The 18,168-nt window shown below is 46.1% G+C and overlaps 1 protein-coding gene across 3 annotated transcripts; it reads left to right on the top strand.

The window, feature by feature from the left end:
- The first annotated feature begins 3,421 nt into the window (after window positions 1-3,421).
- Window positions 3,422-17,741, top strand: ADCK1 (aarF domain containing kinase 1). 3 transcript variants are annotated; one of them, XM_078870300.1, is made up of 10 exons: window positions 3,422-3,560; window positions 5,499-5,641; window positions 6,074-6,157; window positions 7,316-7,519; window positions 9,096-9,194; window positions 10,879-11,037; window positions 12,547-12,813; window positions 15,711-15,908; window positions 16,293-16,486; window positions 17,414-17,741. In XM_078870300.1, the coding sequence occupies exons 2-10, from the start codon at window positions 5,519-5,521 to the stop codon at window positions 17,592-17,594; spliced, it is 1,509 nt and encodes a 502-aa protein (XP_078726426.1). In that variant the 5' UTR covers window positions 3,422-3,560; window positions 5,499-5,518; the 3' UTR covers window positions 17,595-17,741. The 3 variants fall into 3 exon arrangements, with proteins under 3 accessions (XP_078726426.1, XP_078726425.1, XP_078726427.1); XM_078870299.1 differs by having other exon boundaries at window positions 9,036-9,194; XM_078870301.1 differs by lacking the exon at window positions 3,422-3,560 and having other exon boundaries at window positions 5,551-5,641; window positions 6,074-6,161; window positions 9,036-9,194.
- Window positions 17,742-18,168: the final 427 nt, after the last annotated feature.

Below are 18,168 nucleotides of genomic sequence, written 5' to 3'. Positions count from 1 at the left end.
GTTCCTTCCAGAAGTGAGCCTGAATCTTCCCAAACGGGAAACTTTTTTTGCAGAGAAACTCACGATGTTTTTTTTTATTACACTCAAACCGTGGAATGCATTCCTGTGTCGACAGTCAGCACCCTTGTGGCGTTGACTCATTACGGGAAGTACAAGAGGAAGAGGGATTACATATTGAATCATTGCCTCACTTGATGCAGCTAATCTGGCTGTGACGGTCCCACCTGATGACGGAGACTTGTGTTGCCTCCGAAACGTCGTGATTTTTTGTTTTATTTTATTTTCATTCATTTTGATGTTTTACCTACGTGACTTTACCGAAAAAACCTAAGAAGATACAAGAGGAAGCTGACTTTGCAAAGCGTGATTGAGCAAACTAGGATCATAGTGCGCTCGAACTGTAGATGTAAATTATTGTATTATGGCTATCGCATTGGACATATAGCTGAAGCTTACACGTACATGATATTGTGTAGTTCTATCAGTAATTCTAAATACACATATAATGGACGAATGTTCATCACGTATTGTTTGGGAAATACGACACGTCGATGAGTCGTAACCTGGTCAAATGGACATCTGTTGATGCATATGGCCACGTCTCTCGTAGTAATGTGCGCCCGATTCTCATAAGCCAAGCAGCTTTGTGCCTGAATAATGCTCAGATGGGTTTGGCGGATCGCACAAACACTGCTGTCAAAACTCCTTCCCTGCGCGCGTCCAAGAGGTGGGCTCGCCAGGAGAAGGCGGGTTTACGGCAAGTGGACTAATCGCCATCGGTTTCCATCTGTACGGCCGTAGGGTTTTCTCCGGGTGCTCCGGTTTCTTCGCACGCGTGTGTAATACACACTCGTGTGTAATACACGTACTCGTCATTCGCTGGCTGGACACGTCTTAACATTAAAACCCCGATTCGGGACCCTCCTGTAAAAGAGTCCGACGGCTCGGTGTGGTTGTCCTGGATAAATAAATATTGTACATTATTATTAAAAAAATATTATTACGTGTTGTAGGCTGCTGCTTGGGCTACCTTGTCAATAGATGTCAGTGCAGCAACATGCATTGTTTTACAGCCACAACGTCTACGCTCCCCGCCTTCAGCAACCTGCACTGACCAGCGTGGTGAAGTATGGTCAAGTAACCGCCAAGACTCTCACGGCGTTGGAGGGTTGGGGTGACAGGTCATCATCCAGCAGTGGATTGATGGAAGGGGCTGTGTGTGTTACGTGCTCATTCAGCAAAGCGTGCAGTCGTTTTCATAATTTTTCCCGCTAGCGCCACCTCGTGTGCCACACAAGTTTTCTTGGGAGGCGCCGCTGTTGTGATGAAGATGAACATCTCGAGATGTCAGCACAGTGATGGGCTATGCCGCGATGTCTGCTCGTCTTGTAAAGTGTATCTGGACGACTGGAGCTAAGGTGTGAGCTACCGTCGGTGATGAGATGTACATATCAAGGTTTTACTTTGGTTACGAGAAATTTAAGGACAGCATATTGAAGTCGATGCCATTAAATAAATTGAAACACCTCGTACCATTCCTTTAAATATTACAGCATGGGCCACTTGGATTTGTTAATTTAGATACTGGCACCCTTGCAAAGGGACAGGCGTTATTGCAAAATTCTTTATTACATTATTATTTTGTATTTTCATCATGGGACCTCCTTTGCCAGTACCAAAATATGACAAGAGGGTTTTCCCCTTTTTTCTGGCAACAAAACAGGTGTTTAGATGTTAAAACACCAAACTGAAACCTTTTACAAGGAATCATGTCTGCATTAACCACAATGCTTGTGGTCAGAATGCAAACAAAAACACTCTGATAACATATGTATTGTCTTTGAAACTGATTGGTCCATACCAGACAGCTTTCTTTTGAGCCTCGTCTCAAACGGTGTTAGACCTCTGGTCTAAAACCTCTGGTCTAACACCGTAAATGTATTTTATGTTTAACCTCTGGTCTAACACCTCATTGGCAAGTGACTGCGGCAAAAAAAGCATTGCTGATACCCCCCCCACCCGTTTTCTATGCGTACGTCATTGTCCGTAGACCCCTCAAACGCAAGCGAACGCATTTGGGTTAACCCCCCCTCCCCCTCCATGCGTACGTACTAAATGGATAGCCCCTAAATACATATTGCCAGAAAGGGTAAAACCTCTTCTTATATTTTCATATTAAAGATATATTTCCAGGAAGGGTAAAACTATTGTTATATTTTCTCATTAAAAATATATTGCCAGAAAGGGGGGGAGGTCAGACATTTGTGACGATGTGTGACGAGGGGGCGGGGGTGAGAAATGTGACGTCACATCAAAATGCGCAAATTTTAATAAATATAGAATTATTATAACAACACTAATTTTGATGAATTTTCATTATTAACTATTTGATTATGGAAATGTACTAAGGTCACCTTGTATTTATTCCATGAAGGAGTATTTTGCTTCTCCATGGGAGAACGGAAAAGTATACATTTTGATTTTTTTATGATTGTTATTAAACATTTTGATTCTAATGATTCTGCCAAGGCTTTTCATTCTATGGAATGAATATACTGTATGATTGTTATAATTGTACTCTCCATTTTGCTTCGTTCTACTACAAAGTTGTAAGTATTTTTTATAGTTATAATTACTTTTAATATTTTATAATTGTAAGATAATTTCAATACAGTGTATAATATTGCACATCTGCAGTTTTAGTTATACGTAGAATATTTTCAAGTTAAGTTTATGCAAAATATAATCTTTCCAACGCCTCCTTTTTAATACGTGTTTTCTCCTACAACATCAGAGTGCAGCGCCACATTAAATACGCACTACAATGACAATAGTTTAAAGCGATTTGAAGCGTGTTTAATTTTCAAAATGTAAATATGGTTTTGGGGGGCGGGGGGGGGGTGCAGAGCTTTGTGACGTCATATTTGAGGGGGGGGGGGTCTGACTTTTTGTGACGCCGTGTGACGAGGGGGGGGGGTGGTCAAAAATCGTCCAAAATCGCGTGACGTCATTTATGGACGGCCCCTTAACGATATATTGCCAGAAAGGGTAAAACCTATTCTTATTTTTGCATATCCGCGGAGATATCTTCGTGCCACCACGTGTGTTCTGTCCACCCCACGTGGTTAGTTACGGAACGTGGTCCCAAGCAATGGAGCGCCGATCAGGCAAAGACACGGATCTACATCGATTCGAAGCGATACAAATCACAACCGATTCCAAACGATTCATCTCATGTGTTGTTTTGCAATGAAAAAACAACATCACTCCTCATTCCCCACTCCTTCTATTGTTACGCGATCACAGCAATTCAACAATAGCGTAAATCTGGTTTGAAGCTATCCACGGTAACGAACTTTGGAATCTAAATAAGAGTAGCTTGGTGTTAGGAATCGATTTATACGGCGGCGATCGCAGATTTGCGCTCGATTGGCTCCATTCACCGGCTCAACACGACACAGCCTCCACACCGTTCGTACCACCGCTACACAATACAGCGACTGTCACGTTACTGACAATACAATCACCATCGTAATCAACGCGACAGACCATCAGGCACGGTAAGGGCTTGACACACGTGTCAAACACCGGCGTGACTTCTACACAGGGCAGCAACAACAACGACGACGAGACACACACACATCGGTCACTGCCTAGAGAGACTACGAGAGGAACACGCAGGTTACGGAACCACGGATTCAACTGTCACGTAAAGTTAGTTGGGCGTCGACGATGATCGAGGAATCTCTACTCAGAGCGCACGAATCCGATGAGCTAAGAAGCTCTTCACACAGCTGCCCAGCACGGAACGAGAGGTCACCGACCGTGGGAGATGGAGCGATGCAGTGAAGTCGTGTGCTGGTGCCTTACAGAGGCACATTTCTGTTCTCCAGCCATCGCACGATCTCTTTGCCTCTGACTATCACGGGCGTCATGTTGTCACACAGCACTGCACATGTACACGGTGCTCCAGATGTATTGTGACCCCCCCCCCCCCAATTAAACTGTCTAAAATAGTTATTTTAAAAGTAAGGTTTATTTAAAACATGAATGAATATACAAGGCGGACATTGTCAGTTGTCATCTGGATCTCCATGTACAGACATCTGGATCACAGTGTACAGAACAGAGCCCTTTTGTCAATCCACTGCTGGATTAGGGCCTCTCTCCATGCTCTGTGGGTCATGGCGGTTATTCGACCATACTTCACCGCTCTGGTCGGTGCGGCTTGCTGGAAGCGACGTACACAGCATGTAGCGCCAATATATCCGAGTTACGTAAGCGGAAACAATTCATTACGTAAGTGCCTTGTCATCGTGGATTGCGATGGCTCAGCATGGGGTACACCCACGTGGCATTGCTCTACACCCACAGCATAACTCGGCACCGGCGGGAGAGGGCATTTAAATGAGAGAGGATTTCGGCACGCTATGCGTGGGTTATCCCAAGCCGAGCCAGTCGAAAACAAACGAGCACTGTTGTGCCAGTTGCGTTAATGATCGGGCAAGTCACAACATTGTATACTTAAGCCGTGGGTACACGTGCTCTCTTGCCTCGTGGAAAATGTTGGTACCTTGAACGAGAGCTGTCGAATTCATTAGTCTTCTCAAAAACCTGTGCTCGGATCACTAAAATTATTCTCCCTGTTTATGTAATACAATGGCTAGATAAAATGTATTTAGAGTTTTTTTATATTCCCTATGCGGGTTCGTCTTGTGCGATTTCGCGTATACGCGGCTAACCTATTTCTACCCAAAATTCGCCGTATGCGGTTTGAATTCACGCTACGTGTCGCTATGCGGCCAGACGTGGGACACCACTGTGTGTGTACTGTATACTGTGTGTGCACTGTGTGTGTGTACTGTGTGTGTGTACCGTGTACTGTGTGTACCTTGTTCTGTGTGTGTATTGTATTTGTACCTTGTACTGTGTACTGTGTGTGTACCGTGTACTGTGTGTGTACTGTGTGTGTGTACTGTGTGTGTACCGTGTAATGTGTGTGTACCTTGCACTGTGTGTACTGTGTGTGTGTACCGTGTACTGTGTGTACCTTGTTCTGTGTGTGTATTGTATTTGTACCTTGTACTGTGTACTGTGTGTGTACCGTGTACTGTGTGTGTACTGTGTGTGTGTACTGTGTGTGTACCGTGTACTGTGTGTGTACCTTGTACTGTGTGTGTACCGTGTACTGTGTGTGTACCTTGTACTGTGTGTGTACCGTGTACTGTGTGTGTACTGTGTGTGTACCTTCTACTGTGTATGTGCTCCTCGGTAGGCAGCTGTCTCATGCAGTTTCACTTTGCGCGCCCTTTTTTTGGAAAGCATCTACTACTACCCCATAAAGCGAGGGAAGCCTGCATTTTTGGGACAGAGAGAAGCTCAGCCAGCAGCCAGCCAGGAAACTCGAGGAATATATTACTTTTAATAGTAGCATGATGTCTTTGTCAAGCGACTGAAGCAATGCTTGCCTGCCTGCCTTGGTCTACCTTTGAATGCAGGAGGTGCCCTCAGTGCCAACATGGCACGTCGCCTCGCCCTCACCTTGTCAGTGGCGGCTGTCTCGGGGATCGGCGTCTACGCTAGCAGCGGATTGGACCCGGCGGACATCAGCGCCGTCAGGATCGGCCGCGCCGTGTGGACGGTCAGGGCACCAGTGGCGTCGTCGTGGGGAAACGCGTGCTAGACAATGTCTGGGATGGCCTGGTGGCTCGGAGGTCAGGGTGCTGATCTGACACCGCTGAGATGCTGGGGTCAGATCCAATAATCTGGCTTCTCAAGTGCAGTGAGTTGATGGTCCCTGCCGAGTCAACACTGACTTACGTAGAAAATCATAGACCCACATAGACATATACAGATACACATAGACAAACACTTTTACACAGAAGCATTAATTTACACACATACTCATGTAAACTTTATATTTTTTTATTGTTTTATATTTTTATTATTTTATTATTTCCCTTCTACGTGACTTTACTGAAAGAATCAAGAATATGAATATCATGTATCATGTTATTTTAAAGATGTGTTCCCAAACATCATCTTGAAATATTACTTGTGCCTGTACACACAGACCGCGCTGATCAGTGCAGACTACATGAGGACGTTAAAACGTATGGAGTACGGAACAGATGAGTACTGGGCAGCCAAGTCACAGGTTGGTAAGAAGACTCATTAAGGGGTGCATGCAGATATGTTGGTCCCTTCAATGTGAACTGATTGGTGGCACGCATCCACATTAAGATTTCTTACTGCTTATCAAATCAGAAACACAGTCTGCCAAGTCATGATTAACCGTAGTCCATCCACTGCTGGATGAAGGCCTCCTTACGTCCCTACCCTGAACTGTCCTGCAACGCCACAATCCATCTCGTTCCTGCGTACAAACTCATCTCTTTGCTCCACGTCTGTGGTGGTTGTTCCCTTTGGCTTGTTACCCTCCCTCGGTTGCCATTCCGTCATCGGTTTTGTCCATGGATCTACCGTCACTTCTAGTGACGTGTCATGCTCAAGCTCGCTTCATGTTTTTTAAATCATATACGAATTGTTACAAACTTTCAAGTTTTTTGGCAAATTTGAAAGCAACCCGTTGTCAGGAAATTAAACACCAAAACGACGTTTTGATCCGAAGGCACCTGCTGGAGGGAGTTCACTCCTGAGCTTGGCTCTGGAGAGGTCCAATTTTGCCATCGATGGTTTTTGTTTTCATTCCATCTGTCACACTTCACCATTGCCGTCTGTCTTTTACCAGTTCTTCAAGGCTCGTCCACTTACTTCCAGTTGTCCCATGGCCCTCACCAAGTCATTATTTGGCCACCTACCGGGCTAACTGCTATCACGTATTGTGCAGAAACATGGTCGTTAACAAAAAAATTAACACCAGCTGAAAAGTATGAAGAACACCATGCTTGTAATTCTATTGGGAGACAATGCCAAACACATGGATTTTAGAACATATAATTCGCGTTGTAAATATTCAAATTATAATTCACATATTGTTTAAACTTTTAAGATAAGTGGGCTTGCCAGGACACGATATTAGAAAGGATGACGGCCGGTGGGTGAGACTAATGACAGAATGGCAGCCAAAGAACGTCCCCAAGCTAACATCCCTCTTGAATATGGAGCGACAAGATCGGCGTGCGTGTAGCTGTTAAGTGAATGTTGCTTCGTAGAACCGTGAGAGGTGGCGCCGTCTTGCAGAGGCTCTCATCCAGCAGCCACTTGAGCATGGCTGCCGATGCCGATGACGCTTGAAGCAACTGTGAATGCCAACGGACGTATTGACCAGACGAATGCATCGTTCGTGTTCGAGGTTCACTTGCGCTCGGCCGAGCGGCTGCTGGAGCTGTGCTGCGCGAATCGAGGCACGTTCATCAAGGCCGGGCAGCACCTGGGCGCGCTGGACTACCTGCTGCCCGAGGAGTACACGCGCACGCTGCGGGTGCTGCACAGCAGTGCGCCCACCAGCCCCATCGAGGACGTGCACAGAGTCGTCCGCGAAGAGCTGGGGAAAGAGGTGCGTCGCGGCCGCGTCTTTCGCTGTGGGGAATCGCCAATTCAAATTGTGTGTGTGTGTGTATACGTAGCCAACCGTGCCCATCAAAGTGGTTTACTGCTCAAATTGAGCATTAAAGCAGTGCTCATCTCCTGTTTACAGCGGTGGAAATTCCACATTGGCGGTGGTTACATGGGCCAACGGAAGCACGTTCAAAAGCTTGTTGCTGGTGTTTGCAGTTCGAATCCGGCGGGCCACCCTAGTTATTTATGTGGGTGCATTAACTAAAATATATACGATACGCCGTGTGCTTCACAGTGTACATTAAAGATCCACCAATATAATTCAAAATAAATAGGTCATTGTGTGCCAGCATCATGATAAAAAAAATTACATTACCTGCAAATTGCTAAACAGGATTGTACATAGCAATCATATCCACCCTACTGGCAGACTAATGCCATAGGTTGCTTGTACATTTGACTTTCCGAGTCTGTTGAGTTCCCAACTGGTTAAACAAACTTTAACCGGACTTAAAATCAATGGAAGCACTTTTAACCACTTAAAGTGCAACTGATCTCATACTCATAATCCACACAGCTTAAGAATGTGTGGTGACCTATTACGCATAGAGACACTGATTGTTGACTTATTGAATGTGCAGTCCCTTGGTCAATCCATGTGTAGTGGCATAGCGCTGGCTGCTGGCAAAAAAGGGGAGCTGCGGCGTACGGCAGTCCTGACGTCAGCAGGCCACGTGATACACCAGAGGGGGATCTAGGGGAAAGGTCACAGAAGGGGCCCACCAGGAACCCGCTGGTAGGTTCCAGAAAGGGGGCGTGGCCAGGGCGGAGCGAGGCCACGCTGAGAGTACAGGAGGGGCCCCTGTGGGGGACCTCGGGGCTGATGCTGGAAGTGGGATCCCGTCGTGCTGCTCAAGATCGTCGTTACCATCTCGTCGCCATCGTCGTTACCATCTCGTCGCCATCGTCGCTGTCGTCTCGTCGCCATCGTCGCTGCAGTCCTCACTCGATATTGCGCTGCTAAGATAGTTGGTGTTGGCTGTCTCCGTTCAGCCCCGTCAGTCTTAGACGGTTAGTGTTGTGTATCGGCTAGCAACAGTCATAGTGTATATCCACGTAGGGTGTGCATTATCCCGATGGTGCTCTGTAAATAAAAGAAGTGCCTCCAAGTCTTACTGTCTCCGAGTTAGTCACTACACATGGTTGGATGAAGGCCTCATCACGTCGTGCGGGTCATGGGGGTTATTTGACCGGATTGCTTAAGGCAGAGGGCATCGACACAGGAGCAGACTTACGGTCCAACAATTAATTTTGCTGCACTGCTCTCTACTGGCCATTGCGTAGCACAGCCACGCAGTCTATCACAGCCTGTTCATGCAAGCTTATTGATCGCCCATCCGAACAGTAGGCAGGCTTAACCGTGCATGAGATCTGCCAGGATCAGGCGATTCGGTCGCGGTCATTGAAATTATGTTTAATTCAACACTATATTTGACGATATGATGGCAATGCAGGTGGGTGAGCTGTTCCAGAGTTTTGATCCGCAGCCGCTGGGGACGGCGTCTCTGGCCCAGGTGCACCGCGCCACGCTTCACGACGGCCGCACGGTGGCCGTCAAGGTGCAGCACCACAAGGTGCGGAGTCAGGCGACCCGCGACCTCGACGTCATGGAGGTACGGAACCCCCGCCGGCACCACAAGCCCTGGACCCCGCCTCGCCGTCACAAACTCGGTCACGCGGGGGCGGTCGTACTCCTCGACAAGCCATGCGGCTGTGGGCGAACTCTAGCTTTGCCCTCTCTCGCTCCCTCTTTCTCTTTTCCCCTCTGTCAATCGTCACACGGCGGATGATGATGATGATGAGGCCGGATGAACGTCATCGCTTCCTGTCTGTAAAGCACAGTGGGACTGCTTTACCATTGCTCCCACACGTCAGCCAATGTATGTTGTCCTGTTGTAAGACAGCATTGATCATGAATGTGGGTGGAGCAGTGGTGCGGCGGTTAGTGCACTGTGTTAAGAATCTGGCATCCTGAGTTCGATTCCTGGCCACAGCTAGCACCTTGGCATTCCACCCCTTCATCAACCCGTGCTTGTCAGCGTGGTATGTATGTACAGTAAAACCTTGGATTGCGAGTAACTTGGTCTGCGAGTGTTTTGCAAGATGAGCAAATTTTTTTGATACATTTTCACTTGATAAACGAGCGAGGTCTTGCAATACGAGTAGTACGTACAGTATACGCTTTGTCTGCCGAGCGTCACGTGATCACAACTGAGCCGATGGTTCTTCTCTCTCTCTCGCTCAATCCAAGGTTTTGCTGTATGTTGAAATTATTTCGCACCTTACTCAGCCAACAATGCTAATTGGAAGTGCGTGGTGAAGTATCGTCAAACAACCCACCAACAATGCATTCATTTAGCAGTGTGGTGACAGAGGGTTGTCTTGAGAATATGTTTTGCCTTTTTTTCTGGGAACAATCAGGTGGTAAGATGTTAAAACACCAAACTGAAACCTTTTACAAGGGATCATGTCTGCATTAACCACACTACTTGTGGTCAGAATGCAAACAATAATATATGCATTGTCTTTGAAACCGATTGGTCCACACCAGAGACAGCTTTCTTTTGAGCCTAGTCTCAAAACGGTGTTAGACCAGAGGACGCCAAATGATAAATGTTACGAGTTTGTTTTATTGTATTTGCTTGTGCACCTCTGCCAATGCAGTCCATAATTATTGTGTATTTTAATTTATGTGATGTTTAGTTATAGTAGATAAGGCTGAGAGTCACATCTTAGTTCTGAAGCGGATACTATTAACATCAGACAGTACATCGTAACATTTTACAGAAGAATCTTATAAACATAACCACATAACAGCAAACAACATAAAACTCATAAGAAACTGTCAGACGATAAAACCTTTACCAGGCGTTAACACAAATGCAATTAACCATGAACAAAATGAGAGGTAACATTACTTACGTTGAGAATGCAATGTTATAAAACAGATGCACAAGCAGTATTACAAAACACTGATTCATCTTCTTGGTTCTTTCGGTAAAGTCACGTAGAAAGGATATAATAAAATAATAAAAATAAAACATAATAAAATAATTCTCACGACGTTTCGGCCACAACGCAAGCAGCCGTCCTCAGGTGAAGAACAGGTCTTTCTTCTGTTCTTGCGTTGTGGCCGAAACGTCGTGAGAATTATTTTATTATGTTTTATTTGTATTATTTTATTATTTCCCTTCTACGTGACTTTACCGAAAGAACCAAGAAGATGAATCCCTGCAGTCACGAAAGCTTTAAATCGAAAACACTGATTGTTTATTTATTTATACTTTGCTCGTTCAGGTGCTCGTGCGTGGAGTTGCCTGGCTCTTCCCAGACTTCCGCTTCCTGTGGCTGGTGGAAGAGGCTCGGAAGAACCTCCCCGTCGAGCTCGACTTCATGAATGAAGGCCGCAACGCTGAGCGCGCTGCCTCCATGCTGCACAAGTTCCACTTCCTGAAGGCACAGCACTCACCGCACACCCTCTGGGAAATCACTGCAGCCTCGCAATGTGTTCACCGTGGCTTAGGAATGTGTTCACTGTTTTGATATTAACTGGCAACAATTCGATTGATCCTTTCATTGGGCCGAGATAAATTTTAAAAAAGATTTTTGTTTTGTTTCAGATTGACCTGAAAACATGCCGTATCAGGAAGTTTATGTTATTTTCATGATATCACTTCGGTGCTTTTACCGCCTAAAGTGATGTCACGTGGTATCAGGTGACATCACTAATACTCGCACGAATAGATTTGTAATTAATACATGTAAATGATCTGAATATCCACAAAAAAACTATCATACATTTAAGTGTTTTCCAAAACGAATTTCTACCCTGCATGCCAGGCACTGTCAATATTATAGATGTACTTCGTGACAACATTCTTTCTTATTTGAACCTACATTGACTATGATTGTGTACGCAAATCATCAGGCATGATGGTGACTGTGACTAAGGTCAAAGCATGACTAACGGTGACAAGTCAATATTCACGAGTATGAGTGAAGACGTAGACCACGATGATTCAGTAAAGTAATTCGAGACTCCAGTGCATTGAGGAAGCCTAACAGTGGTAATGGACGAGCTTACTCATTGGAAGACCTGATAATATTAGGGGGGAATGGAGAGGGGAGGGGATAAAAATTGCAAGCCACCTCAATGCCATCATTTTATAACTTAAAACTGGACTAAACATTGGACTGCTTTATTTGCATAGACTAAGGTAATTACTACATTCTCTCCACAAAGACATGACTAAAATTCCACAGGATGTCGTCGGCTGGATTAAGATTATTATTACGATGAAAAAACATGCAGATATTAATTATCACTCTTGCCAGACTGAACAAACGTAAGTTTGTAAAAGTCATAAAATAAATTTACTTCTCATACGTTTATATTACATTGGTCTCAGTATTGAAAAGATCTTCTCAAGCTGTGCACAATAATATAAAACCCGGCATTCCATCTGTCTATCCAGGAAAGCCTGTCTCAGTCTCAAGGCTAATACCATTATTCAGTGGAGGAAACTGGAGTACCCCAATAAAACCTTTGCATACAAGGGGCTAAAGCTCATCGCTTCACACAAATGGTATAGAATCCATGTCTGTATCACCTTATCTTGGCCACCGTACAGCCTATGACACCTGCTACTGTATCCCCAAGATGGCTTCCATTCATGTGGTAACTAGACTCAACCCTGCTTAGCTTCTGAGATCTGACGAGCTCGTGCACATTCAGGGTGATTTACCCAAAGGAAGATCAGATGAGACTCGGCACATGTTTTTCTTTAGAACTGATTTTTGTGATTAGTTTGTTGTCCTTCCACACTTCCGGTAAGCACGGTTTGCTATGTACGGTGCCAAAGAAGTTAAACATACATTCCGGATGAGTGGCTTCGAATTGATGGCAATGATTATATTATTGATGATGATGGTGGTAATGGCAATTGTGACGATGTTGCCGTGAAGGTGCCTCGCATCTTCTGGGAGCTGTCGACGGATCGCGTGCTCATGATGGAGTTCGTGGAAGGGGGGCAGATCAACGACCGCGTGTACATGGAGAGGCATGGAATAGATGTGAACCAGGTGTCGCGGTACCTGGGCCGCATGTACAGCGAAATGATCTTCGTGGAGGGGTTCGTGCACTGCGACCCGCACCCCGGGAACGTGCTGGTGCACAGGGACCCCGCGTCTGGTCACACGGAGGTCATCCTGCTGGATCATGGCATCTACCAGGTACGCGTTGACCAAAGTGGTCATAAAGAAATGTTGATCTCATTGGTATGCAATTCAACTCCTCCCCCCCCCACCCCTTCTCCAATATTAGGTCAAACAATCAGGAGATCGTGGGTTCCATCTCGACCCTGATGATACCTGTATATTTTTATTTGGAGTTTGCTTGTTCTCTTTCTCCATAATCACGTGGATTTTTCTCAGTTCCCGCCAGGTTTTGCCCTGCACATTCGGAAACATGCGTTTAGATTATTTGGCTGCAGCTATAAATTGCAACATATGATGAGCCTCTTCAATAAGTTATCCTGTGTGGCCAGGTTGCCTTTGAAAAATACCTAATAGCTCAGTGGGCTTTACCTGGTAAATAACATTGATTAATTTAGGTTTATTCAGATCCTTAAATTTTGTATCATCACAGTTAGGCACGCTTAGGTCTTTGGCGGGTAGTAGCTGTGTTCATCGTCACGCTTGATGATTTTTGTCCACTCACAGAGCTTATCAGCTCGTTCATATGCGAGCCAAACTCAGAATGGGATAAAGTTCATATTTTAACACATTGCCTAAATGAAAATAATCATTTAAATGTTTAGGCGCAGTTCATGCAAGGATCTCAGAATCGGCCGTTGAATGTTAAATGGGGCAAGGCCGTTTAAGGCCTTGTATGTTAGCAGCAACACCTTAAATTGGACCCTAAATTTAATTGCAGCACTGAGATCGTGAAGGACCGGTGCACCAGTGTGTCCCTTGTCAGCCAACTGAAGGAAGTCATTCACTACCCGAACCAATGCTGTCTCTGTGCTGTGGCCCGCTCGGAAGCCTGATTGAAAATAGTCCAGGTCATTCTATGTCAAATGAGCGGTTATGCGGTGCGCTACAGCACGTTCAAGAACTCTCGAAAGAAACGAGAGGTTGGAGATGGGGCGAAGGTTGGAGAGATCACCCTAATCTAAGCCAAGGTGTTTTGGAAAGGGTGTGAGAGCCGATGTTGTGAAACTGTTGGGAATGATGCCCGTGTTGAGAGACTGGTTAGAAAGGCTTGAGAACGAAGTGGATGAGTGGCAGGAAGTTTGTCTCGGAGGAGTCTTGAAGGAAAGGAGGGATAGAGTGGACAGAAAGTTGGGCGGGAGTCTTGAATACTATCAGTGAGTTCGTTGTGTTGGCGATGGGAGTGAAAGCTGACAATGGGGAGCCTGTAAACCTATTGGAGGATTCTACCAGCGGGAGGGGAACCGATGGCAGAGAGTGTGTGTGTGGGATCGAATGGTGTAAATGGATTACTTAATCCTGGATTGACACCGAAATGCCACCAGAGTAGGCGTGGGTTTACCCAGCCACTACTGTGTTGATACCAGGATTAACTGGTGCTGTTTGTCGGGATTTTATTACTTAGGTTGTCACATGCCTCTGATGAACATGAGACCCTGATACAAAAAAGCCTGAGTCTATGTCCAGACAGGTCATTATACAGACGTGTGCCAGTGCAGCAAACCTATGGGTAGATGTGTAAAACAAAGTGCACACTGCACAAATTCTTGCTCTAGATTGATTGCTACGACACGCAGCAAACCTTGTTTTTCCTAGCATAGACCACGTCTCTACGTGTTGGGCAGCAGATGGCAGTGCAGGAAAAGCCACTGGTTATTATGGCTTTATTATGCATTTTATTCTACTTTTAGTTCATTATAATGCATGTAATTTTTGTTATGTATCATTCTTATTGTTTACATTGCGTCAGTCCCTTCATATAGTCCTGCATAGCACTTTGTATCGAATTGTTTGCACGAATTGTGCTACGTAAATAAAGTTTGTTTTGATAATTTTACTTTCTATGCTGACCAACCCACACTGGGGAGTCGCAGAGAGATAACCCCACAACCCCACAGAGTGCTGGGAGGCTCCCGTACAACAGTTCATTGACAAAGAGCTGCAATTCTCCATACCAAGTCACTAGTCCTGACTTGCTGTATTAAATAATATTCATGAGAAACAGTTGATCATCGATTGTCCGGCGGCTTCGGGTTATGTACGTAGCACTACTACGCGCTTGTTACAATGACATGCGTTTGACAATCGCCGGACTGATGCAGCCTTTAGACCGGCGCTCTGGCGAACGCCGAGTTACATGCTTTTTTCACCGGATCGCACTCTATATTTGCTGTTTTATGAATGTGGTTATTAGTCACGAAAAATATACATACGTGCAGTATTTTCATTACGTTGTATGTCGTGTATATTGTACTGTAAATAATATTGGACACTGAAATCAAGCATAGCTACCTTTTTTCCCCACGCACATGGTGCTGATCGCCAGACTTGCACAGCCTTTGGAGCGGGTTTACCAGTTTCGGGGGATCGACCCGGGACCGCCGGATTTTAGAAGCCGGATAATCGCGCGTCGGAAAATCGATGATCAACTGTACATCTAAAACCTGCATCACTGCATTGTGTTCAGGCTGACCCTCTGCGTTTGTACGCCTAGCTACCCCTGAAAATCATCATCATCACTTAGTATTCGCACCTCGAGGTGCCCTGTGGCACGAGCCAAGGGGGGACCCCCGTTGAAAGCTGTCCCTGTGCGGCACAAGGTGGACGTCGTATCCGCCTGCATATGGGCATTACTTTGCCAGTACGGGGAGGGGTGACGTCGCTATGTGGCTTCTCTCAGTTAATTTGCGAGTAATTTATCGAACATGGACCATGACGCCAGCAGACATGGCCTGCTCTTTTTCTCGTGACCTCATGGAAATATTTAACATCCACTGTGAAGCGGACGGCGTGTACCTTTTGGTTAATACGTCTTGTACAATATTCACCGGGGAAGTCACCGAGCCCGAGCCGCAAAAGCTGCGCAGTTCACGGCAACAATTTGCCTCCGCTTGGCCATGTCGCCGGTGCTGCAGACGCTGTCCGACGGCTTCCGGGTGGACTACTGCCGCCTGTGGCAGGCGTTGCTCCGGGCGGATGTGGCCGCTGTGGAGAAGCACGCGAGGAGCTTGGGGGCCGGCGAGCTGTACGGGCTGTTTGCGTGCGTGCTCACGGCGCGCTCCTGGGACGTGGTGCAGCAAGGCATCGACCGGGCGCCCATCACGAGCAAAGAGGTAGATCTGTGTTTGCAAGCCGCCTGTTGTCGTTCTCACCATTATTATCATCATTATCATCGGCAACCGAGGTGGTTATCAGTTCAAATTCTGGCAAAGGGTCAACTCGCCTCCTTGTTAAGTTGATAAAATAACACACTACCACTTTTTTGGAAGGTCAACAGTGGTTTCGGACCTGAAGACATCGATAAAGTTATTAGCTGATGACATACACGTACAGTGCAAGGTTGAAGATGTACCGGAATCGGGTAAATAGGTGCTCGCGAACAACAACGCCCATCCACCCATCCCTCAATCCTGCACAGGCTAAAGAAGGGTGGTGTTTTGTTTTTTTGTTTTCGCTGCTGCTACTGCTGCTACTGCTGCTACTGCTGCGTGACGCAGGAGAGTGAGGTGCGGGGCAGTGCAGCCCAGTACCTGCCCCAAATCAGCGACCTGCTGAACCGCGTGCCGCGTGAGATGCTGCTGCTGCTCAAGACGAACGACCTGCTGCGCGGCATCGAGACGGTGCTGCGAACGCGCGCCGACGCCAGCTCCTTCATCACCATGTCGCGCTGCTGCGTGCGAGCCCTGTGCAGGTGCGCCGGTCAGCTGGTTTTTGGCGAAGGCCTTAAATCCAGTAGTGGACAGAGAATGGAAAGTGGCTACGTTTTGTGAGGCACGGTTGAAACGTGGGCAGGCGGCCGCAGAATTGTGGGAATTGATCTGTGATAACCGCTTTTCACTTCGTAATAAATTAACAACTGTTTTGAATGTCGCAGAGAGAAAAATGCACGTGAGTTTTCGCAGCCAATGTGGTCCATGATTCATAATTGATTTTTGTGAAGGCCACAATGATCTGACCAAATTTTGTCACAGCATTTTCACGTGTATCGGCATTTAAAGGGCAAATTAATTGTTTCAGCTCACCAGTTGAAGAACCATTCTTGCAACCAAATGTATCCATCAGATGTGACGTTTCGCTTGAAACTGCATCAGCCACCTTCATGTCAGAACCCAGGAAGTCACTCTGACTTCCAGTAAATCACCCTGAAGATGCTGTCACCTGAATATGCTTTATCAGGTGGTGGAGACTTTCATGACGAAGATTTGGCCAGTTAAATACGTTACCTCACCAAAAATCTATTTCTAATCATACAAAGTAAATGTTTACACCATTGGAACCTCATTTGCCAGTAAAAAATATGATAATAGGTTTTTTACCCTTCCATCTGGCAACAAAACTGACACCGTGTGCCTTTTGGCGTCATCTGGTCCAACCCATGTTGAGACTAGGCTCTAAGGAAAGCTGTCTCGGGTGTGGACCAATCAACTTCAAGGACAGTGCACATTATCAGAGTTATGTTTTTTGTTTGCATTATGACTGCAGGTATTGTGGTCTATGCAAACATAACTCCTTGTAAAAAAAGGTGTCAGTTTTGTTGCCAGATGGAAGGGTAAAAAAACAATCATCAAAGTAAATGTTGTTAATGTTTGGGCGAATGCTCTGTGTGGACGATCGCCAGGTGGGAAGTGGAGCACAAGGCTTCGTGGGTCGGCCGGGCGAGAGTCCGGCTGGGCGCGTCGCTCACGCTCTGCCACCTCCGCATCTACGAGCTTCTCCTGTGGCTGCAGTCGTCGGCCGCTGCCCGCTGGATCTGCACCGCACTCTCGCACGCGTCTACGTCCGTGCCCGTCGCAGCCTGACCTGCATTCGCACGCACATAGACACTCGTGTGGACACGTACAAGCTGGCGCAGACAAAGAAAATATACAAAGAGAATGCCCCTTTTATTGACACTGTCGAGCTAAGGTTGAAGGCATTAATGCGTTATAGTTGTATCCGTGCATCTGTCGGTCTCTAACAGGGGGGGGGGGGACGCGGGGGGGGGGGGCACAATAACTCGTATAGATGATCCAAAATAAACATTTTAGGATAAAGCTTTGTTGTGCCAGAGAAAATCCAGCACATGTATCAAAGATTTGCCAAACATTTGGTGACAAAACCAGCGCTAGAATTATTGGCTTTGCTGGATAAGATTGTAATGTTGCGTGTGACACCTCCCGTCCAGAATTATGTAATTATTGACGTCATCTCGCGACGTCACGTGATGTGCGGCTTGTTGTGCGGCTTGCAACGTAAAATCACAAATGTAGTACTTTTTAAAGACGATCGCATGTTTGAAAGTGGTACAGAATCCATGCATATGCTTGGTTTTATTTATTTTGTATAATCAGCTATTAGGGCTGGTGCTCTTAATGAGCATTGCATACCTTTTCA

This window comes from Lampetra fluviatilis, chromosome 30 (genome assembly GCF_964198595.1).
Source record: "Lampetra fluviatilis chromosome 30, kcLamFluv1.1, whole genome shotgun sequence".
Classification (NCBI taxonomy): Eukaryota; Metazoa; Chordata; class Hyperoartia; order Petromyzontiformes; family Petromyzontidae; genus Lampetra; species Lampetra fluviatilis.
This window is presented reverse-complemented; position numbering and strand designations above follow the sequence as displayed.

Excerpts from the sequence above, each read along its gene's own strand:
- ADCK1 (XM_078870299.1), top strand. The coding sequence starts at position 5,519 with ATGGCACGTCGCCTCGCCCTCACCTTGTCAGTGGCGGCTGTCTCGGGG. Across the intron at positions 5,642-6,073 it reads TCGGCCGCGCCGTGTGGACG|ACCGCGCTGATCAGTGCAGA; the intron begins GTCAGGGCACCA and ends CTGTACACACAG. Across the intron at positions 9,195-10,878 it reads GCGACCTCGACGTCATGGAG|GTGCTCGTGCGTGGAGTTGC; the intron begins GTACGGAACCCC and ends TTGCTCGTTCAG.